General features: G+C 45.7%; 11 protein-coding genes across 11 annotated transcripts; 5 read left to right on the top strand and 6 right to left on the bottom strand.

Moving 5' to 3' along the window:
- Positions 1-2,074: 2,074 nt before the first annotated feature.
- On the bottom strand, positions 2,075-3,209 carry PGRI_062040 (cyclin-dependent kinase; the record flags this gene model as incomplete). The annotated part of the gene is made up of 4 exons (XM_040793918.1): positions 2,075-2,318; positions 2,369-2,532; positions 2,600-3,102; positions 3,173-3,209. 4 exons carry the CDS (start codon positions 3,207-3,209, stop codon positions 2,075-2,077), a joined length of 948 nt encoding a protein of 315 aa, XP_040648773.1.
- A 2,434-nt stretch (positions 3,210-5,643) lies between these two features.
- On the bottom strand, positions 5,644-6,104 carry PGRI_062030 (Aegerolysin; the record flags this gene model as incomplete). Its single annotated transcript, XM_040793917.1, has 2 exons — positions 5,644-5,956; positions 6,013-6,104. 2 exons carry the CDS (start codon positions 6,102-6,104, stop codon positions 5,644-5,646), a joined length of 405 nt encoding a protein of 134 aa, XP_040648772.1.
- Positions 6,105-7,030: 926 nt separating this feature from the next.
- On the bottom strand, positions 7,031-8,110 carry PGRI_062020 (D-mandelate dehydrogenase-like dehydrogenase; the record flags this gene model as incomplete). Its single annotated transcript, XM_040793916.1, has 2 exons — positions 7,031-7,534; positions 7,589-8,110. 2 exons carry the CDS (start codon positions 8,108-8,110, stop codon positions 7,031-7,033), a joined length of 1,026 nt encoding a protein of 341 aa, XP_040648771.1.
- Positions 8,111-8,864: 754 nt separating this feature from the next.
- PGRI_062010 (uncharacterized protein) lies at positions 8,865-9,719 on the top strand (the record flags this gene model as incomplete). The annotated part of the gene is made up of 2 exons (XM_040793915.1): positions 8,865-9,096; positions 9,166-9,719. The coding sequence occupies 2 exons, from the start codon at positions 8,865-8,867 to the stop codon at positions 9,717-9,719; spliced, it is 786 nt and encodes a 261-aa protein (XP_040648770.1).
- A 737-nt stretch (positions 9,720-10,456) lies between these two features.
- PGRI_062000 (ankyrin repeat domain-containing protein) lies at positions 10,457-11,485 on the top strand (the record flags this gene model as incomplete). Its single annotated transcript, XM_040793914.1, has 1 exon — positions 10,457-11,485. One exon carries the CDS (start codon positions 10,457-10,459, stop codon positions 11,483-11,485), a length of 1,029 nt encoding a protein of 342 aa, XP_040648769.1.
- An 898-nt stretch (positions 11,486-12,383) lies between these two features.
- Positions 12,384-13,842, bottom strand: PGRI_061990 (SDR family oxidoreductase; the record flags this gene model as incomplete). The annotated part of the gene is made up of 4 exons (XM_040793913.1): positions 12,384-13,054; positions 13,118-13,307; positions 13,355-13,494; positions 13,563-13,842. 4 exons carry the CDS (start codon positions 13,840-13,842, stop codon positions 12,384-12,386), a joined length of 1,281 nt encoding a protein of 426 aa, XP_040648768.1.
- A 2,282-nt stretch (positions 13,843-16,124) lies between these two features.
- PGRI_061980 (phosphatidate phosphatase App1 family protein) lies at positions 16,125-17,770 on the top strand (the record flags this gene model as incomplete). The annotated part of the gene is made up of 2 exons (XM_040793912.1): positions 16,125-17,117; positions 17,168-17,770. 2 exons carry the CDS (start codon positions 16,125-16,127, stop codon positions 17,768-17,770), a joined length of 1,596 nt encoding a protein of 531 aa, XP_040648767.1.
- Positions 17,771-17,986: 216 nt separating this feature from the next.
- PGRI_061970 (uncharacterized protein) lies at positions 17,987-18,571 on the bottom strand (the record flags this gene model as incomplete). Its single annotated transcript, XM_040793911.1, has 1 exon — positions 17,987-18,571. The coding sequence occupies one exon, from the start codon at positions 18,569-18,571 to the stop codon at positions 17,987-17,989; it is 585 nt and encodes a 194-aa protein (XP_040648766.1).
- Positions 18,572-19,654: 1,083 nt separating this feature from the next.
- On the top strand, positions 19,655-20,386 carry PGRI_061960 (uncharacterized protein; the record flags this gene model as incomplete). The annotated part of the gene is made up of 1 exon (XM_040793910.1): positions 19,655-20,386. One exon carries the CDS (start codon positions 19,655-19,657, stop codon positions 20,384-20,386), a length of 732 nt encoding a protein of 243 aa, XP_040648765.1.
- A 134-nt stretch (positions 20,387-20,520) lies between these two features.
- PGRI_061950 (metallophosphoesterase family protein) lies at positions 20,521-21,522 on the bottom strand (the record flags this gene model as incomplete). Its single annotated transcript, XM_040793909.1, has 1 exon — positions 20,521-21,522. One exon carries the CDS (start codon positions 21,520-21,522, stop codon positions 20,521-20,523), a length of 1,002 nt encoding a protein of 333 aa, XP_040648764.1.
- Positions 21,523-23,366: 1,844 nt separating this feature from the next.
- PGRI_061940 (DUF1996 domain-containing protein) lies at positions 23,367-24,340 on the top strand (the record flags this gene model as incomplete). The annotated part of the gene is made up of 2 exons (XM_040793908.1): positions 23,367-23,604; positions 23,664-24,340. The coding sequence occupies 2 exons, from the start codon at positions 23,367-23,369 to the stop codon at positions 24,338-24,340; spliced, it is 915 nt and encodes a 304-aa protein (XP_040648763.1).
- Between the last annotated feature and the right edge of the window lie 581 nt (positions 24,341-24,921).

Genomic DNA, 24,921 nt, shown 5'->3' with positions numbered 1-24,921 from the left:
TGCTGAGGTCGAAATAACCTGACATGTAGTACAAAAATGACAGTATCCGCTAATATGGGAGGGAAAATTGTCCATCACTTATCCATTCCATCCCTAGCATATACATCAAATGCTGCAAGGATGCTGAATTCTGACCCCTTCATTCCATGCGAGAAAACTATAAGCTATCGCTCATCAAGATAATCCTGAGTGCCCTGCTATTATCCAGTAAAAGTAGCCCAAATGACATGAAGTACTAGTTATTTATCAGTCGATGAGGCGAGCTTTTGTGGCAGTTATAGGAACCGGAATAGATAAGCAGTTCATATAGAGCAACAATGGGCCTCCATGCTATATATATATCATATGTATTTTTCCGCCACCCTAATGGCTATAGAAACAATGATAATAGTTCATAAGAGCTGGATAATTCATATTATATAGACCAATTAGACCTCCGTAAATTTCTCTGCGTCAGCAGCATACTTGGGCACTGTCTTCAATACCTTCACACATTAGAGCAGGGAAAAAGGAAAGATTGTTACTGGTAATTTCTTTAGAGGGTTTATTATTACCACAAGAAACAGGAATATATCCCGAGTGCAGCAGTTTCATCCCCATTAAAGCATTCATGCACAGCATCCCATCCCAGCTTTTTCCCGGGAGGAAAGGTCTTGTGTCCAAGCTTGAAGACGTAGCGGGAAACGGCTGATGCAAACACCTTTTTGTGGATATGATAGCTTTGGAAGCGCTCCCGGTCTTCGTTTTGCAGATGATATTTGGCATGCTGAATCGTACCTCTTTCAATAAAGGGTGACAAGATATATAACCATTTTTTATCCCAACCCAAAACTCGAGACCATACCTCATATGATTGATATAGCTTGGTCTCCCTTCTAAAACCACATTGCACCCCGCTCAGGATCATGCTAGCGGTGGTGGGGGTCGCATGAAGTTATAGATGTTGGTGGAAAAGCAAGAGACTCAAATTGGCGCGTGACATGTCTAGGTCCGTAAAGTATGTTGAGTTGGACTTGTGGAAATTGTAGTTATATTCAGATAAAGGGGCTCTGGTGCGATGGATTGCTGGGAGAAGAAGGTCTTCGGGACTACGGTGTTTGTCTGTCACTGGAGCTAGAACAACTCGCAGCACCAAATTTAGAACGCATCTGCTACTTGGCAATGGCCCAGGTTATATAAATTAACGGCAATATACTCACATGCCAGATGAATAGAAAAATTTTGTAGGTGAGAGCCAGAATAGCAAGCGCGGAAAAAATCCAGTAGCTGTTCAATATATCCATCTTCAATACCACGAGGACCTGATTCAACTGGAAGTTCTTATGGTGGATGTATGTAGTTCCTAACAACGACTCAAGTACAAACAGTTAATGGGTCACAACAGGGTCCTTGAATCATTCGCGTCCAATATTTGTAGATCATGGTAAATTTAGCCCACCAGTGGTTTCCCATTCCTAAAGTCAGTGACATATTCGGTTTCCCTTTCTGTATAGGACTTATTAACTACAAGGCCATGAATCCCATGATGACCTCTCCCTCTCGCCTCACTAAGCTGGGCTTCAGGACGTTGTGCGACATTTTACTTGCTACTTGCGTTTTCGTAAGGTATAGGGTCACATGTCGTAGGGTTTAGTGTAAAACAGTTAGTTGCTCTGATTGCCTGTTCCAGATGACCCATCTACTTGTATCTGTGGAACGCGGTACATATTCTCCTGAGCCTCCCCTCTGCTTTATCCTAAAAGCCTAACTACAACTAGCCAAGTACATCATAATATATCTACGTGATATGTATACTTGATATACATGCGTTCTCAAGAAGTGTATGTACTACTCTATTGAAGTAAGGGACCATATTTGCGTGACATGCATTAGCGCAAAGGGTTCGAGGGCATGAAAACGCCAAATTCATACATATTAATGCTAGCAATACATTGGATTGTCTGTTTAGAATAACCAGCAGACTATTCTTATTTTTTATGAGCGTCTCGAAGACTACATGCGCATATAGGTAGTTCACAGATCCTAGTACATGGCAGGCTCAGGTCACCACTGCACTGGTCAATACTCTAATGCTTCAACAGGCTCTTCCAGAATAGTATGAACTTCCATTAGGAAAGTACTTATGAAGGCAAGCCTGTTTCGCGGAAAGTCTTTTCGTGGGGTCGTACTGGAGAAGAGAATCCAGTAGCTCGCAGCCAGCGCTCTCCAAGCCAGGCACTAGAGGAAGACGGGTCCGCTTCCATTTGGGGAAACTGGATTTGAAGTCGGGCAACGCAGTGGCACCGGGCCAGTTTTGTTCGTTGGGAGTACCAAGGAGACTAATTGAAAAGTCAATCCCATTATAGAGACATGGAAAAATGGTGTTTACCAGAAGATCTTGAATATTTGTTCAATTTCCGAATCACCAGCGAAGAGAGGCTCGCGGGTGCACATCTCAGCAAAGATAGCCCCGACAGACCACATATCGACGCCGGTGGAATATAAGGGACTACCAAGAAGGATTTCCGGGGAACGATACCATAAGGTCACGATCTTATTGGGAAACAGATGTTAGCATTCAATAGCGAAGGTAGTTTCTCTTTAGGTAGGTAGTTATTACCTCATGGGTATACTTCCTTAGCGGAATGCGAAAGGCTCGAGCCAGTCCGAAGTCAGCCAATTTCAAAGTACCCTCGCGGTCAATGAGTAAGTTCTGCGGCTTTAAATCACGATGTAGGATACGATGGCTGTGGCAGTAGCGAACACCCTCAAGCAGTTGTGCCATAAATCTTTTCACCATCGCTGCGTCCAAACCGACTCTCATCCTGGATCCATTCGGTAAACGTCTGCCGCGGCCGCCTTCGCTAACAGGCAGGGCGTCCATATATCTCTTCAGATCGATGTCCAGAAATTCCATAACAAGATAGAGGTTGCGACGATCGTCATGTACAATATTCAACAACTGGACAACATTCGGGTCTTTCATTTCTTTGAGAAGGGAGATCTCTCTGATGGCTGTGCTAGGGACGCCCTCATCCTCAGCTTCAAGTCGGACCTTTTTCAGAGCAACGATACGGTTGGGGTGCTTCAGCTCTCGAGCCTTGTACACGACACCGTATGCTCCTAGGGTAAGTAAGACCATCGTCAGCTAGGGTCCATGGTAGCCATGCTAACAGAAGGCACAATATGTCACCTTCACCGGCTTTCTCAATTTTCTGATAATTCTCCATGGTTGAAAATGACACTTGGTTCTCTCAACTGAAAATTGGAAAGATCTAAGGTAACGGAAGAGATGAAGGAGGGATAGAGGAATAAGTGAGCAGGGAGTGACTGAGTTTAAAAATTACTCGGCATGTTGCCATGGTGAGTGCGCTGCCATGGTGAATGGGTTGCCATCTCCAGGACTACGACACATATTTTTGGTTATGTACTTTACTTGCGAGCTGCAAATCTAACTGGGCTGCGCGCTCACCCGGTTGTATAGCTATGCATTTAAATGAATTTATTTTAACCGAAATGCCAATTGAGAACGCGCTCGGTGCATGATAGTGTGTTCCAAAGCAGACTGGTTGTATGATCTCTACTTTGCCTTTCCCGGTGATACTGGGCTCCATTTTTCACCGCTTGCCTCGTATTCTCATCAGTCACCTCTCCGCATGCAAATACTCGTCCGGTGATCATATTGTCTTGGTCGGGGCCGGTCCGCTTCCACTCCGTGTATAGCGTGCACAAAAGACAGAGTGTCCCCCAAGTGCTTCTTCTCCATTGGCCCATTCAAGAACAATATTCACACCGGGTGATGCGCGCATATTGATCAGCTCCGTGCTACTGATCAATGAAAGGTCATATTTATAACCGGCCGGGAAGGGAAGATCGCGGGAGGGGCGGTCGAAAGTCGCGGCAATTGTACCAATCTGATTTCCCATCATCCAACAACAAGTCATGATTCGGTAGCCCATGGCAAAAGAAGAGTAGCAGAAGTGGCGCCTCATCCCATTTCGCTAATTCTGCCCGTTTTGCCTCTGAAGGAACCCGATCTATCATGTCACCAGAGCGACCATGGTGACTGGAGTGATTTGCTGCAGGTCTAGCATGTCTTTATTGAGGCAGACCTTAAATCTTTCGATCTCCATACAATTTCCATGGCTCTGGCAAAGTTTTTCACGTCCTGAGCCTTATCAATACACCAGGGCCCGTATTCTCGCATTTTGAGAAACGAGGTGGGCTGCTGGTCCCCGCTCTCTGTTTCTTGGAGTGCTCATAAGCTTTTCCGGTAGAATCAGGGGCGAAGCCATTCGCATGCAGGTAAAAGATCGACCATTCTGACTGGCTCTGGACGATGAATATCATGCTACAGTAGCGATACACCATCTCGGAAGTATGGTATCTGTCGCTTGAGTCCGAGCTGACCTGAAAGGCTGTCGATGTAACATTAATGGCAGGCGTTCTCGCATTCCCTGGTCGCGTTTGCACAGTGAGCTTTGCTTACTTGCCAGCAGGGCTCCATCATTGTCATAAATCCGGACGTTGTGATTGGGGTCGCGTAGATCTTCAACGATACGTGTCGCCATCGCGGCCAGATGAACAAGAGAAGAGGAAAGAACACAAGACTTGATTAGAGTAAGCCTATGCGAGTGCAAGATAATGCAGCGAAGAGATGATGTGGAGTGAAGACACGGAGAAAGGGGAGGGGGAGTGGGACGAAGAAGGTCTGAATGACACTCACGGTAGGCTCATTGTTCGGCATCTTGAGAGGGGTTGTTGACAAAGTTAAGTTACTTTGAGAGTCACGACTTTTTAAAGGGCTCAGAACCTGAGAGGCTCCTTCCACCCAAATATTCCCCTTGTGAGTTTCGAGTCCGAACTTTTATCGGGAAAAGAACTCCCCTAGGATCGGACATAAACCTTGTACTCAGAAACTTCTAAGTTTGCCTTTCTTCATTATGTTAATGTATCCTGATATTTGAAAGACTCGGTATTGCGGGCTGTCTTTTTGGCAGTCCTTTAAGTGGTCTTTTCGGTGGTCTTTTCAGGGGCTAATTTAATGGTCTTCTCAGATATCATTTTGACGTGGGGAAAGGTTTAATTTGTACAAACGACTTCTTATATAGAACCTTTCATTTAACGGTATGGGGAACAGAACTACAGATATGAGCTTGGGCATAAACCGAGGAAGATACAATATAGCCGTATTAGAAATAAATCAAGTATATATATAAACATCAAGTAACAATCTTACTCGGATAAATTCCATAGCATTCAACCTATGGATCAGAAGAACGGCTAATCGGTTGCTCAAGTATACCATGTCCCCATTCATAGCGCTGATACACAGTAAAGAGCTTAGGATAAGAGCAAATCGCAGGCTGACTTACGAAGTGCTGTATTTATCGTATCTAATATGGGATTTCCTGGATTTTGTTATCTTTCGCACTGAATACATGATACGGCATTTCATTTGAGACTATTTTTTGGAATATCTCGACAGGCGCTTCCCGATACAGAAAACGTATTTCCGAGACCAGGTGGCCGACATCACTTCAAGTTTCTGACCATAGCGACAATCTCTTTTTCAAGAAAAAGAAGCTCCAACTATGTTCAATTTGTTCCGAAATGAAGCACAAATCCACTCCCGTCTCCCGTTCATTCCGAGTCCGATAACGATCAATCTTGTTCCTTGACAGTAACAGGAATCCATCCCATATTGCCACATTCATTCCATTCCCCAATGTCGACGATGTATCTAGGATCGTGGTGGAGTTTCATCATCTCATTGCGATCTTCAAGCTGTGTAGAGGCTCTCCAGGTTAGATCACAAATCTTCGTGTCCCGTACATCGTCAACGAGATCGATACTTCCTTCTGACGCATCCATAGCGCAGATACTTCGGATTCCGCCGTTATGGCGAATAATCACGTCGTCAACATCTTCAGACGTTAAGATGTTGTCTCGATCATCTGAGCTGTAGAATTTGCCACTATGCATACTTCAGAAAACATGCCTTCTTCTTGAAAAGAGAGAAAAGAAATGTACCTTTCAAGTTCCGCATTCTCGATGCGGATATCATACTTCAGATCATCTTGAATCTGGATCTGGATATATTTCTGGGCCATTTCAATGTCCATGATGCATTGTCAATATGGTGACTGTTTTGAAATTGAATGTGGGGTAAAGGCTGCCACCTACACGACTTGATATATACCTAGGACCTTTCCACTTTGATGTCTATGACGATTTCCCTATTTTCAACCATGGGAACTCGCGGGGCTTTATGCTGTAAATTACCCGCATCTCGTGTTGTCTAGCAACGCCCTCCCCAGCCGTATCACGCTTACCTTGCTCATTAAATGACATCAAGTAACCTTAAGATTACCTGGTAGGTGTGTTCCAAGGTTGGGCGCTTGGCACGATTAGTAATTTTATGCCTTGGCCATTTTATGCTTCAGACAAAGTGAATCCTGTCCGCCTTTACTCCATACCCGATCTAATATATGTTATGGCGAAAATGGATTATATATGTGCAAAAAGTATTTAAATTGGAAACAAAAGAGCAAGAGAAATTAAAACAAGTACTGATATGAGTGATATTTGTACAGGTTTGTGAAGGTGGCGAGGTAATATCCAATAAGAGTGTTATGAACTGATTAACTTCGGCATAATTGCCTTAAGGCATAATAAGTCAGCAAGCCGGTTCATAAATGGACCCACCCTCTTATGCATCTTGATAGGATTCCACTTCATCAGCTTCGCGTCACGCGCCTTTACTTTGTGTCTTATTTACTACGAACGTCTTACCCAGTTGCCACCCCACAACAGCGCAAAATTCTGGGACCAGTGGAAACGACTTGCGTATTCCTGTTATTGATCAGTTATACATCACTGGATTAGAAGTTAACAAGACAAGTTACAAAATAAGTTTAGTATCCCTCATGGGCCTATTGGGGCTACGTACGTGGAAGCTAATAACAATGTATTCATTTCTGGATCTAGAGTTATTACTGGCTAGATACTGCACTGTGCTGATATCCACTGTCACTGAAACATTCCACCCTCAAGGGGGCGTTGTTTTGGTATTAACTGGCGAGTTCGCTTTGCCGGACATGAAGAAAGCGCGGATATTCTCAAAGCATTCTCTCTCAGCCTTTTGAAATGCCTTCTCGGTCAAGCCACCCAAGTGTGGCTGCAAAACGACTTTATCACTTTGCAGAAAGTAGGGATTCGGGCTTGGCTCGTTCACAAACACATCAAGTCCAGCACGTTGTACCTTACCTGACTCAAGTGCCGCAATGAGAGCCTCCTCGTCGATGACAGCTCCCCTGGCCGTGTTAACGAGAAATGCACCGTTCTTCATGGCGGAAAATTCGGCTTTGCTAATTAGGTTCATAGTTGCAGCATTCAGAGGGCAACTCAGGGAGACGATATCTGCTTCGCGAAGAAGGTCATGTAGAGACTCGCAGTATGTTGCATCATAAACTGTTTCTTCGGAGGCTGGTAGCTGACGTCGATTGTAGTACTTAATCTTCATGTTGAAGACAGCGGCTTTCTTGGCAAGGTACTGAGGAGAGAAAGTCAGCTACACTAGAGTCTATAAAGACGTTTGAAGATTCACCTTTCCAATAGCACCCATACCGACAATCCCAAGAGTCAATCCTGACGGATCACAAGTAGGAACCAGGTTCGCGCCTTTTCTCCACATGCCGCTCCGTACACTCTGCTCGGCATTTGTAGTATTCCTCAGAACAGCAAGTATCAGAAATATAGCCATATCCGCAGTAGCCTCGGCGACGGCATTGACGGTGTTGCAAAACACAATCTTCTGACTCGCCATCCAGTCCACGTCAAACTCGTTGTACCCCGCACTAGCAGAAGTGATGATCTTGCACCCCGGGACCAGTGCTCGAAGTAAATCCTCATCGAATGGCTCATAAGGCGGCGTACCCATGCGAACTATGAATGCGTCGATAGGTCCATTTTCCTTTATATCTTTTGGTAACAAGGTCTGGGTTTCTTCGCGATTTTTCGCAGGTAAGACGGAATAGTCGAACTCGGTTTGAAATTGAGCGAGGTATTCATTGCCCACAAATGCAGGCTCTCCGAGGGAAACAACGCGCGGTTTTCTTGCGATAGTCATGGTGCTTTGAGAAAAGGAAAGGGTGAAAAAGGAAAAGTAAAGACCTTGGGGAAATGTTATAGCGCAGAAAGAGCAAATAGAAATAAGCAAAAATATATATTTTCTCTGTTCTGAGCTTCCGAGATTGACCCCGCATGATTCACATCGCTATCGCGTCAGAGTGGGATGGCATTTGCACTCGGGATCTTCCGAGATGACCGCAGGATAGAAAGTCACGGTTGATAAGGTAAGCTCTAAGGGATGCTAGTTCATGCTAGGTTGGTTTCTACAACACAACCAGCTTGGGGCTCGATAAAAAGATACGTTCGAAACGAGAAAATGGTTAATGTCGAGTGGTACCTTAGTGCCTCAGACATCGAGCTTAAAACATAAGCGATCTTCGCCTTTCCCACAAGTTTCCAATCTGAAAAATAATTACCTCGCCTATGAACCATATTCTTCAAGTCAAGATGCCAACCGCAACAGCTTCTGTTTCTCTTTCTACCACTTCTGACCTTGGAATGAAGTCGTACTGTGAAGATAGGGAGTCGAAGCGGAGCCTCAGCCGTACAGTCGCTCACTGACTCTCATCTACGAGTATCAAGACAAAAAAACGTGGATCAAAATGACTTTTAATCACTGTTTTGTTCATCCCGAACCAGCGAAAATACAATCAGAACTCGAACGACGAACAAATTTTGAATATTTATCACTTTTAGATAACATTGAGACTGAAGTGATCTTAAGCGAAGATCCGAAATCAACTGAACCTATCATGCTATACCGCCAATCGGTAGATACCTCGAATCCGTTTACAAAGCTTGCTCCAAGCCTTCGAGTCTACATTCGGGAGGACCCATTGAGAGCGACTTATCCGTTACATCTCCAATTCCTCTCTTTCCAAGCTATCAATATCGCCAAAGTGATCGAAGAGGATGGAATCGCCCGGAGTGTTCCGCGTTTTACACAAGGCGACAAAATACCATATGTTCTAAAGGTCGTCAAACGTCCGTTTTACTAACCGCACGACTCGGTCGTTATACAGGAAGAACTAGAGAATCTTTAACAATTCAAAGGCTTGACAGGGGTCGTTCAGCCAGCTAGTATTGCGATGTTAAATAACCCTTACGCAACCCCTCAAAATGAAGTCGAACAACTGGTTGTGAGCGGTATTCAGTACTATAGTGGTGGCTCCTTACAGCATGTTCTTGATAAACAGCGTGTTAAGGAGTTCGGCTGGGAGAGATGGGCTATTCAAATTGGGAATACTTTAGGCGTTATTCACCGCGCAGGGACAACGCACATGGACATAAAGCCTTCAAACGTTGTTCTCGACTATGATGGTAATGTAGTCCCCATTGATATCAGCGGCATCGATGGAGTAACACACGAATGGCGTGCTCCAGAGACACAAGATGAAATATTACCTATTGAGCTTCCGTTCCAAGCACGTCGATTGAATGATATGTGGGCCTACGGAAAGCTATTGGCAGAGATTGCGTCAAACGCCGGTGACAGCCCCTTCGCGGGAACTCTCAAGTGGGTTTCTGGGCACTTTACTGAATATATTCGCAATAGGTGGACTCTATCTGAGGGCATCTTTCAGATGGAAAAGTTGTCAGTTGATTAGAGTCTGCTTTATTTCGAATGTTTCGAACATAATAAAAGTGTTCGTGTTAAGGAGATTGCCCCTAATCAACAACTTCACAATTTGATCTACCATATTCAAACATACATTCCACATCACCTTTGTCAAAATCACCGTCAATCCTAGAACTACACTACCCGGGACCTGTAGTGTCTAACGGAGCTGGCTTCTCCACCTAGGCGGAGGGGGCTGTTCGAAGGGCCCCCGTCAAAGCCCCGGCGCCAGCGCCCCGGAAAGCGCCCCGTCGGCCCCCAGGCGGTACGATACTAGTGTATACCCCAGAGAGAATACGAATTAAGCGGCTGAATAACTCACAGTTTACATTCGGAGCGATGATACCCGCTATGCACACGGCTGTGACCAATCAAGGCAAGTGTAGCCTAATTCCGTGATCCACTTGAAAGACTCAGCCACTCAGCCTCTTGGCAGCTATTGCCTCAGTATCTTCCAAGGTTTGTTGCATTTAACTATATTGAGCTTAAAGAAGAATACGATTGACATTGTTACCCGCTGCAAATTCATTCTTTCGACTTTGGTATCTCGATATCTATGTGGCTTATACACCCACGTGGAGATCGCCGGGAACAACGCTGATAGATTTCGCTTATTGGTACTGGAATGGGCTAAGTCGATTTACGCTAAAAAGCCAAAAAAATTCAATAAGATGAGATTGAACACCCAACTTCATTCCCATCACTAAGTTACGTGCATATATCAAGATGGCTGAAAAATCGAATAAAACATCCCAAATCACTGAAACCATTATTGTTGCGGCGGCTCATGGCCGACTTGATCTTGTCACGGCGCTCTTAGAGGCCGGGACAGATCCGAATACCGTGGACGAGGTCGGAACTTCGGCTCTTCATAATGCCGCAAAAGAGGGTTATTGGAATATCGCCCGCCTCCTTCTCGAAAACAATGCATCACCTCGGATCGAGGATGGCAACCGCGCAACACCACTCCGCCTTGCTGTAAGGGGTGGTCACAAACAGATTGTTCGCTTGTTCCTTGAGTGTGATCCTCCTACAAACGAGATAAAGGAGACCGAAACATTTAGGCTCCTTCGCCTTGCTGCAGCCTTGGGCCATACAGAAATAGTCCAACTCTTTCTGGATTGCAACACCCCCACCCTAGGCGCTAATAAGGACGAAACGGCGCTACACCTGGCGGCTGCAAAAGGGCATCATGACATCTGCGATCTTCTTCTAAAGCACGACAAGGCTTTGAATCGATCAGTATGGACCAGATTGGTCGGACCCAGTCTGCAAGTCTACTCAAAAGATTACGATGGAAACACGCCTTTCGCGTGGGCAGTGAAAAATGGTCACAGCCGGACTGTCGAAGTCTTTTTACGCCACTATCCAGAACTGAGTAAGACTGCCGGTGCGGACAAAGAGCTCCATTTCTATAGGGCTATCAGGACAGACAAGATTGAGATGGTACGGATATTTTTGAATTATGGCGCGGATACTGAGATGAAAGGTTATCAAGGAGGTCGGGCACTTCAGATAGCGATCACCGCTGAGAATATGGGGTACGGCACTGTGACTACTGAGATGATCCAGCTTTTACTTGCACATGGTGCTATCGTTGATTCAAAGGACGACTATGGCCATACCCCCGAGTTTTACTCAAATAATCCAAAGACCAGAATGATATTGCGTAACCATGCAGCTACGCACGCAAAGGTCGGTTCAGTGCCCAAAGCACCGGTGGCTTCGGCTCCGCCACCTGAATACAAGGCATGATAGTCGAATCAAGGATATTATGTTTTGGAATAGTCATATCAATGGTCGACTGCACGATGAAATCTTGCATAACACGGTGGTCAACTATCGACCGAAGCATGGTGGAATGAAGTTTGCATATTTCTGTTTATCGATACAACTTTCCGACTATTCTAGCGCTAAATCAAGTACATAAGAAATACCTACAAGAATATATCTCCAGTCTCTCTTTCCTTCAGCATACAAGCTTGAAATCATTTTCTTCTCTTTCTAGTCTCTTTTTTTCAAACCCATATCCTCCATCCTTTCCCTTATGTGCCGTCGTTTGGTAGACTATCAGCACTTCAGCCTCATATCCCCCATTTGCACAGCGTGAGTACTAACCATGAAACAGTTCATACGCAAAGGACTAACAGGTTTCAGAGAAATGTCTGGGCCATCTGATCCTGTGTCGCCTGTCGCCTCTCACCACTTCGCATCAGCTTCACTTTTCGGCTTCATTTCCTTCGAGAACACCTCTGGCGCACCATCTCCATGGCATCAACAGTAGACCCGAAAACAATAGGAGCAATAGGAGCATCTCGCAGCCTTGTTCACACACGAAGTGGCGGCCCTTTTGGCCAGGATGAGGATAGTTCTGAGGCATGAATACATCGTCACTATGGGAAAGGCGATAGAAACCTTCGACATCATGTGTACCGACGATGTTCGGAAAGGAAAGGATCTTATCACAGGCTGGAATCTCAGGCAACATTCGCAGGATGATTATTAACTCCTCTCATTCAAAGCGCATTTCTTGTTCGTATTTTGCTACACCGGGTATGAAGAAATCATCAACGGAGGTCTGTATTTTGTCGCTAGCGTATCTCGACCGATTTGCTTGACCAGAATGTCGCTGGTTCGTTTCCCTTCTCCATATCTAAGCGCTCACATGGCTTGCCTTGTCCTTGACAGGATATTGGTCCAAAACTTTAGACGGCTCTGGTTGCGAAAATGGGGAGGTGGATAGCGCACGTTGAGACGGAATCAACTTGGCCTCCGCGATACGCTCGAGGGCAACAATATAACCCTCTCCAGCGGGAATCTCTTCTTTGAACCCTACTCCTCGGATCTTGTCAAGAGACATCTCCCGGTTGCGATCAAGAAGCGTAAAGCCAACCTTGATGAAAACCCACGACGAAGGAGGAAGGTCACGGTGTTCCAGACAGTAGGTTTGGCACATACGTCGATAGTCATCTTGATGCTCATTCCACCACTCTTCGATATCCACCCAGCCTGTCTCACCGGGACCGGCTCCCTTCAGGCCGAAGTATTCAGCCAAGATCGGCCATTTGACGGACCACGACCCCGGCAAATCAGTGTCAGCAATGTTGAAGGCCTCACCGTTAGCCTGTTCCGGCTGAACCACAGAGAGGTAAATTTCAGACTTTGAAATCAGATCCTGGGATGAGTCTGTGAACGTGTAGGTAAAGTTGGTCTTTGTACCGGGGAACATGACGCTTGCACCCGGGCCGTTGACGAAACGATAGAGAGCGAGGTATAGAGCCAATGGCTCAACAAAGGTCATGCCGCTCACATTAGGAACATATCCTAAATGTCATTCTAATGTCAGAAAGACGTCCAGTCCATAGGTGAAGGTAAAGAGTGGCTCACCGATGATCTGGTCAGGCCGAACCTCACACCATTTCCATGATTTGCCCTTCGCGGCCACCTTGATCAAATCAACTTGATCGTAATAGAAGATTTCATCTCCGTAAGGCGATGGAATTCGGGGGTTATTCTCCCTTAGGGGAGGGTTTATCTCGATCTTGTCTATGTGCTGGAATACCGCAACCCCGTAGTGCTATCAAAGTTAGAACAGTTCGGGATATATTATGGGAGAGAACCTACATTAGTCCCAGTCTGGAGGACAAAAAATTGAAGCCGCGAGCAGAGAGTGTTGACTGCGTGGACAGTATTATTTGTCATGTCCTTGTTGATGTTCTTGATACTCATCACTTTTTCTGTGTACGCAGTAGCATTGGAGTATGCTATTATTGGTAAGCATTTGCTTCCATGCGTAGTCAATTTGATGCCTGATGCATATCGTATCACATACCAAGATAGTAGACGTGTGTGACTTGATCTAGGTTTAAAATTCGTTCCTGCATCTGCCTCTTCACAGTCTCGAGGTTGGTGCGGAGATCCACCCCTGAGTACAGCTCGAGTCTGGGGTCTTGAGGTAGGCCAGTCTCAGCAATTGTTCGTGAACGGTGCATCAAACCAATAACCCGATCAAACGTGGTAGCAGTGGGATAGGATAATAGGTTTTTGGTCACAGCCCATCCGGAGATCCCACTAGCACCGAAGACCAGCGCTACTTTCTTCACGTCAGTCATTATGAAAATTGGTCTTGATTGAGTGAATAGGAAGGAAAAATTCAAAATAAACAAGCACATATGATATTGTCCTTTGAACCAAGAGTTATGAACTTTACTTTATAATTCTCTAGGGCCCAATCTGTAGACGTACCCGATTTACCGAACTCCTATTTTATAGAGGCCCACATGATGCCCCTGTCGAGCAAATTGAGCCGCGTGCCTTCGGGAGCACGCACCCCCGAGCGACTTCCGGGGCAGGCATCCCCCGGGGGTACGACCCGATATTATTTGAAGGGCCGCCGCGTTGTTAATTGTCGCCTAATTACTTACGGAGTACTTTTTAGCAAGACCCAATTGTTTAATCTATTTGCCTTAGTTGGTTGCTTTTTTTACCGTTCTCGACCTGTCACTTTCGAGTCATCATCGGGGAGCTAGCTCGAAATGATTTCCAGGCAACACGCGTCCAGTTTCCACCCCAATAGCACATAGTCTGGCCAAGTAACCGGACTACGAAACAAGCGAAGAAAGAAGCGACGCTAGCAGGGATAAATTAAGATGATCGTCTTCGAGGCCTTCTCCGACAGTTAGGGGGCGGAGCAATAGCTCCAAAGTTTCAGATTTGATCGACAGTTCAACGGTTACCATTGAAGTCATACGTTAGCCCAGCACGTCAAGAAAAGGGGCTGTGTTGGTTGATGTCGCTAACCCACTCGAGTTGAACACAACGGGTAGTCAGTCTCAAGCGTCTGGGGCCGTTCCCGCGGCGGCCGGGAGCGCCAAAGCACAGACTTACTCCACCCGACGATATCTTGTTTCCAACTCGGCCCTTGGTGACATGGATATATGGATATACTCTGTAGACCAGGCATTTTGCGGTACCGCATCTAATGGAATGCCCCTGTGACCCGATGTCCCCGAACGGGAATTGGAAACGCGGGAGTTCGGACATATCGTTCTCTAGACTAATTAGTTTCGGGACATTACTCGATGACCCATCATATCGAATGGTTCTACTCAATTGGAGTGACCCGCACGGGCACTTGTCTTTCCGAATAATGGTCGTTTATTGCACTGTTTTGAGGCGAGATCTGATCTACTCCTGCGAGGCTAATCTTTTTATGTCATTCTGTTGTAAATGTGCAAAATTTAGGCTCCAAGAGAAGTGGATACACTTTCGGACGAGGATTATCCTCATGACGGGATTCGATCCATTTTTGTACAAGTGAGGGATCCTTGGTGGGTATTCCAAGGATCGGGCGGGATATATAATAACGATCTTCACTCCAGTTTTCGTACTTGGAGACACTGACTATATAAATTAGCGATGGATGTCTGTGTGCTTGGCAAAAACATGGAGCAACTTAATTATAATAAAGAAGGCTAGAAGCTTTGCGGCTCTTCATGATATTATCTTTCCAACAATGATCTAGAGCTTCTATTTTAACATTCTTCTGATTGCGAGATACCAGCTTTGGCTTTATTACGCCCATAAACAATATGGAACTGTTCGTCCTGACTGGCAGCCTTGGAGCGTGTGGGTATTGAACCAGGGACCCGACAAGCTTCAGTCTTCGGTGTGGGGATATGCTTCACAGTTTTCATTCCCATCACTGCGAATTAAAATCATTCGAGCCATTGGAAATTATGACGGTATGCTCTTTGTCACATATATCAAGTATAGAGGCTAACAGGTTGCTTTGAAGTCTTGAGGATTCCGGGCACTATAAGGAACATTGTCGTCTCCACAGGCGCCATTGGTGAATAAATTTGCGGAAGCTAATGAATAAATTGATCGTAATTGACATCAATTACATGTGCTGGAAGAATAATCCCCTCACTCCCCATTTAACAACGTTGATCGTGCGATATCATTTACGTTTCAGACATTTCTCGATTCGTTGAATCTCACCGATCAGCACACCGATGAACATACCTTGTGATATATTTGCAGTAGCCTTATCAGATATAACTTTGTTTAGACGTGCTAATTTTATAGATCGATGGCAAAAAAAAGGCGGAAAAACGCTTGTGCAAACGACTCTTCTAAGTATAACATTTTATTGATCTACAAATGGATTGCCTAATCTGGAAACTGATAGTGGAGATATATAATGACGTCAGTGAGTTCCCAGTTAATTTCCTTTTCCAAGGACTTTTTAAATAAATTGAACCTCGCAGATTTTGATTTTCTAGGACTTTTCCTCAATAATATACAGCTGCTCAGGTTTTTCCTCTTGTTGTATGTTTGTGAGCGTTTGTCTTAGCATTGTACCCTTTTAGAACGTATATATTTGGATACAATGAGGTCCATTCTTGCACATGCCTTTGTGCAGGCCTCTCTTCTCTCAATTACCTCCGCTTCCCCAGCTCCAACTGCTTTCGCCACGAATATCGCCCCGCACGACCCCGCCATCACACCTTCTCCGGTGGAACGAAACCCTTCTCCCATTGTTGCCCGAAACATATTGAGCGATGTTGAATCTGGTGCCAACAACATCGTTTCAGACCTTGGCTCTGGCCTACCTTCGTGGGTCGCATCTGGAGTGCCCAACTTTTTCCAGGGTTTCCCGACTGGAGATGCAGTTGCTAGCTCCCTCGGACTGGACGACTCCCAGTTGAAAGCATTGCCAACCAATGTATTGAACATCGCCCCATATGCCAACTGGACTAAGTCAGGCTGGAATGTTCGCTTCCACGGAAACGTTTATAAGCAGCCAGACATCTCTACCTCAAAGTTGAATGATTTGGCCGATATCTTCCTTGTCGACACTAGTATCTCAAAGCTTCCTAAATCACAGCAGGTCCAGGCACGTAACATGACTGCCGAAATATTCGTTGTACAGCAGCCAGAGGTTGCCGTGAACAAGATCCACATCAAGCCTGCAAAGAGTCAGGGTTCCAGCGGAGGGCCCGGCGGCGGCGGATCATCTGAGACAACAGGTGGTAAGCAGGTCATTACTCTGCCTTACAACACAACAGTCGAGGGTGATTTCGACACCTTTGTGCCGATTGACGGCAATGGCCTTACTGCGGGAAATGAAACCAAAAAGATCCAGAGATTGGATACTCATGTCGAGGGCGCAAGCATCGGAAATGCTACCGCCTACCTTGTACCTCCGAAGGGACTCACCTTCATTTCCGACATTGACGACATTCTGCGTGTCACCAAGATCTACCAACCGGACCAAGGAATACTCAATTCTTTCGCACGCCCATTCACAGCTTGGGAGAAGATGCCAGAAATCTACAGCAACTGGTCCAGGAGCCTCCCTGATGCGCATTTCCACTACCTTGTAAGTCTCCTCTGCTTCCTTCACATTCAAAATACTGATTGTCATTCTAGACTACCACCCCCGAGCAAGTGACCAGAAACTACATGGAGTTCATTTACGACAACTACCCCGGCGGTTCCTTCGATACCCGTCCTCTTAACTTCAGCGATGTCTCCGCCACTCTATCAATTCGCAAGTTCTTATTGCACAAGATCTTCGAAACCTTCCCCGAGCGCAAGTTTATCCTGGTTGCGGACACCAGCAACAGCGATGTCATGCGCGAATACCCCAAACTAGCCACCGACTTCCCCGAACAAGTCCAGTGTATCTTCATCCGCAACACCTCAGCAACCGATCCGGGCGACAAGTTCCCATACGATACGTCCGGATTCAAGGATCTCAAGCAGTCGATGTACATGTTCTTTGTGAACTCGGCTGACTTGACCAACTTGGATATTTCGAATGGACAGTGCTATAACCAGTCGATTCCCCAGAACCTGACGTTCGGCTACCAGGGACTGCCACTTGGACTTGGTGGTAAACCAACTGCAGTCAACGGGTCGGCAAACCACACCGGAGCAGCTACCGGACTCTTGACCAAGGAATCAGCTGGTGTGCAGGGCTTGATGGCATTCGCAGCAGCGATGTTTACGGTCACCTTTATGTTTTTATAGAATCATGCAGATACGAGTAATACTACGAAGTAAATGGTAATGTCCTAATTAGTGGATATACGAAGACAAAAATAATGTTTTTCCAGTACATTTGTATGCAAATTTGATTTGAAGGGCAATAAGTAGACATATATTCTGCACAAAGACGTCAAATCAACACAAACTTGAAGAAAACAAGGGGCAAATTGAGGATGAAAAAGAGGAAGAAATAAATACCTAATGTCCACGACGAAGATGAACCCGACACTCAAACCCTTCTCCCGGTCCATAATGCTCGTCCATATTGTGCTCATAACCGTTCATATAATGGTCGTATGTACCCTTCTTGAGCATCCTTTTGTTCTCAAGTCTAAGGATCAAGTAACAAACCCATAGTTGGCAGCTCTGAAGTGGAATCTTCCCAGCCTCTCGGTGAACATGGTAACTGTCCGTCTCATAAATCGTGCCGAGATAGTGTGTGCTCTCGACCGCCTGACTATCAAATCTCTTGTCAGTTTCAATAGACAACTCACGGTCACCCATGCAGCCGGTGCTATGGAACCGGGTGCCACGATCGGCACCAGGGTACTTCATAAAGATCAGCCAATGGACAGCATTATTCTGCGGGTAGCAAATCTGAAGGTAGAGTTCGCGGTGGTCGTAATCGATTCTCTCGCGGTGTTCATGAGCTGTGCAGTGGTGATGGTGATGGTGATGGCCACGATCGGTTCTCTCGCGAGGCTCACGCTCTGTGCTATGGCGATGGTGATGGTGACGGTCGGTTCGCCCTCCGATAGGTATAGTGGGGCCGCGGCTAGGCATGGTTGCGATGAAGGTTGGTTGGTGTGGATATAAAAAAGATGTGAGTATAAAACTAGAACTAGAAGGAATATTGTGAAGATGCTTTGACTGTGAAGGTTGTTTGGCTGTTATGATCGAGTTTATTTTCGAGCGAGGACTTAACCGTTCTTATAGACATTTCTCGAGTCTATTGACGCGTGTTCTATACGATGGGTTGGTAAAGGTCCTTTGTTGAGTGGAGGTTAATAAAGCCATGGTCTTTATCATGTCGTTCCAAAACTTTTTTTGATCTGTTTTAGCCTAAAATAGCTAGCAGTATGGCTTTCTAGAAGATGACATTGTGTCTTTGTTAGAAGGATTGAAAGGATCCATATTTTTAGTGAGATAACAAGTTGAAGTAGTCAATAATAGTATGATTTTAGAATAACTCGTCGATTGTCATTATTCAATACTACAGAATATGTTTACATTTTGGACAACCGTAGAAAGCAACTGATGCACAAGATAAAATGGGGTAGTTGCTTTGGCTAAATATCCTACCTACAACACTTTTTATGGCATTATAGACCAATCATCTGAATGCGATCACATCCTTTTCATCTTCCAAGACCCTTTTTCACATGTATCACCTGTCTTCCCTTTATTTCAACCCTTGTAAATGTCCCAAATAAAGAGGCTCTTCCCTCCGCCTATGCTCTAGCTTCAATGTGATGCCAGTGTTGAAAATCAAACTGAGCACCGCATAGGCTCATAGGGCCCTTGCTTCACCGACAAGTTCGATATACCTGGCCTTGAATGTAATCCACCAATCACCTTCATCAATGAGCACGGCTACCAGGAAGACCGCAGTTAAAATAGGAACATTCAAATACCAGCAAGGAAGCTAATAGAAGCAATAATCTGACGCTTCACACTCACCGCTTCATGCTGCGTTGCCTAACATTTCATATGTTGGTCTTGTTTGCATGTAAGCCGAGGTGCGTGCGTAGGCCCCTAAGTATTTAAGACAAGTCTCTAACATCGCCGTGCTATTGATCCAGCCTTCCTCTTCATTTCCACACTTCGCATCCCATTTGAGAGAAAAACAGCTCTCTTATTATTGAAATGAAATTGTATGATAAGGCAGAGACCTGGGAGTTCGGAGACGGTGATCCAAAATTTCTACATACCAACGTTATCTTCCAGGATGGCGACAGCTATTTGTGGGCCGAACTGCCCAAACGGGATCATCTTATAAAAGACGCCAGTATCGACCAATCCCTCCTCCAGAAGATTCCACCAGAGCATATCTGGCCCCTATTTGAAGATAAATTCACAATATGCCAAAACCCTAATAGCCCGGACGTCTACATCAAGCAGCCTCGGCTCACTGGGTACAACGGATCAGCATCACTCGGCGAATATCTACTCCAAGAAGCGCAGATCTGCCAGTTTTTGATAAAACACCCACATAAAAATGTTTCCCACTACCTTGGCTGCGTGGTAAAATCCGACCGGATCACTGGACTTTGTTTCCAAAAATACGAGGCGACGCTCGCGGACCGTCTTGAGGACGGGTCGGTCGACGAAAGCTGTCTCCAACAGGTTCAGGCCGGTATCAATCATCTCCATAAGATTGGCCTTGTTCATAACGATATTCATTTGGGAAATGTTATGTTTGCAAGCCACAGTAACATGCCAGTGCTAATCGACTTTGATTCATGTGCCTTTAAAGGCAACCTGCTCCCGGATAAGCGTGGCAGAATGCCTCAAGGTACCTGCACTGCAGAATTCGAGAATGACAATTTCGCTTTAGACATGCTCCGAACAGAACTGAACTTATCTAAGGATGCATGAAATACAGAGTAGACCTTGGTCAAAAAGGTGAACAGTGTTTTGCAGGCGTCTTCGGTGTGATGGTTATTTTTGGGTGTGTGACAAAAATGCAGCTTTCTCACGGTTAGCAATCATCTATTCACAATTTATTCAAGTTATCCAACCACTGCCTTGTCGCCTTGTTTCACAGATATTGTTGGGGCAACGGGCACATCAGCACAATCGACTTGAATAACCTGATGATCAATCTTTCCATCGGAAGCCCCAATCACAAGCGCACTTAATTTGTGACCGTATAAACATGCTGAATCCAGTCCAATCGCATATTTGCTCCGCTGCAAACGACGCTTTGCATCGTGCCCAAATATCACCGTAGTCTTGGACGATAGACTATCTTGCCAACGGTCCCATTCCATGATCCAGCTTTCTTCCCCGGAAGTTTCAGACGGTATTAATTTGTCCTCATCGCCCATTGTGCGGATTAGACTCCGCATATGCATTGCAGCATATGTATCTTGGTTTTCAAGTGAGGTACTAGGGGCCAGACCCGCATGTACGACAATTAGAGTGTCGCCAAGTGGGGAAGCTAGGTCTTGAGGTAGCTTGACACGTAAGATCAAAGGTAAAGCAGCAAGCCAGTCGATCTGATGCGGCGAAAGAGCTAGTGCTGTCGCACGCGTTGTAGGAGATGCGCATTTATCGGGTTTCTCAGGATCTCGAACAGTATCCTTAGGGAGGTCTACTTCGGGGTTCTCGGGTCCGACCGAAATGCCAGTGAAGTCCCCAGAAGGCAGTGGACTATCCTTTGCAGCGTTGATCTCTACGGCTGCATTAAGAACTGCATTCTCGTGGTTGCCTCTCACTGCGCTAGCGCCTAACTTGATAGCCAGATCAACAACGCCAGGGCTATCGGGCCCTTTATTGACTAGGTCGCCAACTAGTATGAGATGATCTCCTTTGCTTTTGTCAAAGCCGACTTTTCTAAGGAGTTCTTCAAGGGACTTTCTCATCCCGTGCACATCTCCTACAATGACCAAGCGTCCACCGCCAGCGCCATTTTCGGGAGATGACAGAAGGGACTGTGGAACGAGGTTGGTCGATAGGTCTGAAATGAAGGTTTTGAATGGAAATATCTTGCTGGTAGGTTTTGTAGACATTGTGTTTAAACTTGGACGTTGTCTTTGTTTGGAGAAAGAGAAGACGGAGGCAATGAGATTAGTGCTGTGTGTGATAGATGCAGACTAGCGTGGTTTTGGGTTAGCTATAAATACATGCGTGGGTGCCTGGGGGCCTGAGGCCTGCCACGCCACAGCGTTCCTCATACTTATAGATCTAGCAAGCAGACAATTTTTTGCACTAAGTAATAGCCCGGCCAAATACCAGCACAATAATATAGGACACTAGAAACATCAAGGTCAGAAATAATAGCAATATTATAAGGATAGAGAGTAATTATGCTAATATTGCACTTATACATCATCCATGTTCGAGATATTAATATGCTAAGCTTCGGATTTAATTTGAACTAGTCATTTCATGGAGACCTCTTTGTGATTCCTTTTCACGCCATTCACCAATTCTATCGCAACAGATCGTTATGATGACATTTTAATACAGGTCTAGGACTATAAGGCGGCTACAGTAGCGTTATGAAACTTGACCGATGACATCAAACTTCTTCTCCTAGTAGTTTTCCTTTACGAACTATAGATGTGTCACTACCCTTGCTGACATGGAACGTAGCACCATTGTTCGAATCAATTGCGTAGGACTACATATATTTATAGTTCCTCTCCCTTCTCTTCTCTTTCTTTCCTCGGTTCCGGGTATCTCGCTGCATTCATATTGTATTGACCTTCACTCCTCACTGGAGTCCATAGCCAGTCATACTATATCATCCTCTCCCATACATAACCTAGTACATACGACCATAGGGTGTGGAAAACAGGGCTTCCCGTCCGCTCAGCCGTACTTAAGCCACACGCCGGTGAGTTAGTAGTTGGGTGGGTGACCACCAGCGAATCCTCACTGTTGTATGTTTTTGTGTTTTTGTTCTTTTCATCTTGTTTTATTGCTCGATCTATATACACTCTCTTGCTAGCTCGGGCGATAAATGACACTAATGCACGCCACAACCTCTTTTTAGGCGGTAATACCAATACCATTCATAGTGCTTATAAACGTCAAATGTCACAATATCTCGATCATTGACAACACAAGATAGTTGTCTACATAATACGTAGTAAACTGCTCAATCTCACAAACTCGGCAGAAAGTCGCGGTTGTACGGCCAAAGGCGCGCGTCAGACGGGGTTGTTTCATCTTGACTGGAGATGGAGTGGAGTGCAGATTTGAACCCGCCGATCCGTCTACTTTGAACCGCGCCAGTCTTGCTTTCCTCAGGCGACTAGATCCTCTAGAGCATGAGAATCCCGCAGCACCAATCCATTCTCCTACTTCGTGCAGCTATGTTATTTATTTGGCTATAATGAATTCCTACCTGAAATTCTCAGAGCGGTCTTACAATGAAACATGTATGAAACACGTTTAGTAACTTGGCAACGGCTACACACTCAGCAGCTCGACGCCCAGAACCTAATGCGATATCTTGCGATATCTGGCTCGGCGATTTCCCTAATAGGGGGACATGTCAAGAATCCTGTGGATGGGTGTTGTCACACTATAATTAACCGGGTTCTAGCTGACCTGGTCACCTGGGTCTTATAATTAACCGAACCAGAAGGGTTGGTTAGATTTGGTCGGTGTACGGATAGTTTATGTTGAGCCTGCGACACTAGACCCCGCGAAATATATGAAACTAGATTGTTTGAACTCCTTAATTAATTTGTTATTTCTGCACTGTCCACCTCTGTTGACAAGTATAAAGTCTATTCCAACATATTTCCATCTCTTCGTAGCCTATATGCACCTTCTCGAGTCATTCCTTCAGCGGTAATTTTACCAACTACAGTCTTCCCCTATTCTGCAGATCCCTCTCGCAATGCTCGTGCTACCTCTTGTGCTCCTGGCCACCGCTGAAATGGTGCAAGGGTACACCATAGTTGACTCTGGGTATATTATGCGCAAGAATATCGACTCGATTGTGAAGCCGGGGAAGTATACGAGCCATATGCACAGCTTCTTCGGTAATGATGCTGTTAATGTGAACACTTCGACAACTGAAGAGCTCATGTCCGGCTGCACTACGAACAGCAACCCAAACGATCTGTCCGTTTACTGTTAGTTTAATCCTCATCACCCAAAACTAGGCTTAGTACGCTCATCTAACTGTGGCCAGGGCACCCAACTCTCTATTTCAACAACGGCACAGGCTTGGTCCCAGTCGAAGCCCGATACTTCAAGGCATATTACAATAACATCGGCAATGCCGAGATTCCCTTCCCCACCAACTACAAAGCAGTTGCAGGCAATGCTACAGCAACAACTGCTGATGAGGTAGACGACCTCCTCAACATGAGCTGGTGGTGCGAGTACGGACCGGAGACGTCACCAGACGCAAATGGATGGCCCAACGCAGGATGCAATTTGGGTCGACTCCAGACGCAGATTTTGTTCCCCAATTGTGTCAACACCGACACCCTCGTCAGTGGCTACTCCAGCCGCGCATGGCTCGCTAATCCGAACCGCTGTCCAGACGGCATGAAGCGCATCCCCCAGCTGCGATTTTCGGTGCGCTTCGATACTTCTGGCGTCTTGCCTGACGGCTGGTCCGGTGAGGCCCCTCTCCAACTTTCTAGCGGGAATTCATACAGCTGGCATGGGGACTTTATCAATGGCTGGCTTCCAGAGGCAGCGGAGAATATGATGCTTGCTACCGATAAGAGGGAGTTCCAGGTTGTCACGGGACCTAGATCTGAGCTGGCTACATGTACACCTGCTGATGCCGACCCGGATAATGGCACGAGTGACTACGAGGAAAGCCGTGTTCTGATGGCTGCGGCGGGATCTGATTAAAAAGTATGAAATGATACAAATCTACTGTCTTTTGGTAATATAAAAGAGACCCACAAATACACCGGAAGGATAAAAGGAAGGTACTGTGTGAGCAAATGGATACATAAAATTCAAATAGCGTCTGAATAATGTCCCGTTCAGCGATCAATCAACATTGAAGCAATTATCTAACCTTAACTGGCTAGCCACCAAACTGCTGATCTGAGATATATAACAAATTGACTTGTGTCAGTTCGAGGTCCAGCGCTCCTGAATACCCAGTCTTCTCATTAAGACTTTCCTCTCCAGTCTCACCATCTTAGCCACATCTTAAGCCTTCTTAGACCTCTCCACTACCGTTTACAATATCCAAATATTTTCTCATTCTAGAGACACGCCCTTCTTTGACCGCACACATCACAGTTTGGGTAGCTCAGACAAGTGGCGTGGTAGAAGCAACGGTGGGAACCGCACATATTATGCAGACAGTTGTAGCAAGAGAATCCTCATTCCTCTTCGTGACATTTACCACACCGGACGGTCCAGCTTAAGACTCTGAGGCTTCAGCCTAGAAGTAAATAAGCCTCTCCTCCCAGCATTTC

Source organism: Penicillium griseofulvum (assembly GCF_001561935.1).
Source record: "Penicillium griseofulvum strain PG3 chromosome Unknown contig_95, whole genome shotgun sequence".
NCBI classification, from domain to species: domain Eukaryota; kingdom Fungi; phylum Ascomycota; class Eurotiomycetes; order Eurotiales; family Aspergillaceae; genus Penicillium; species Penicillium griseofulvum.
This window is presented reverse-complemented; position numbering and strand designations above follow the sequence as displayed.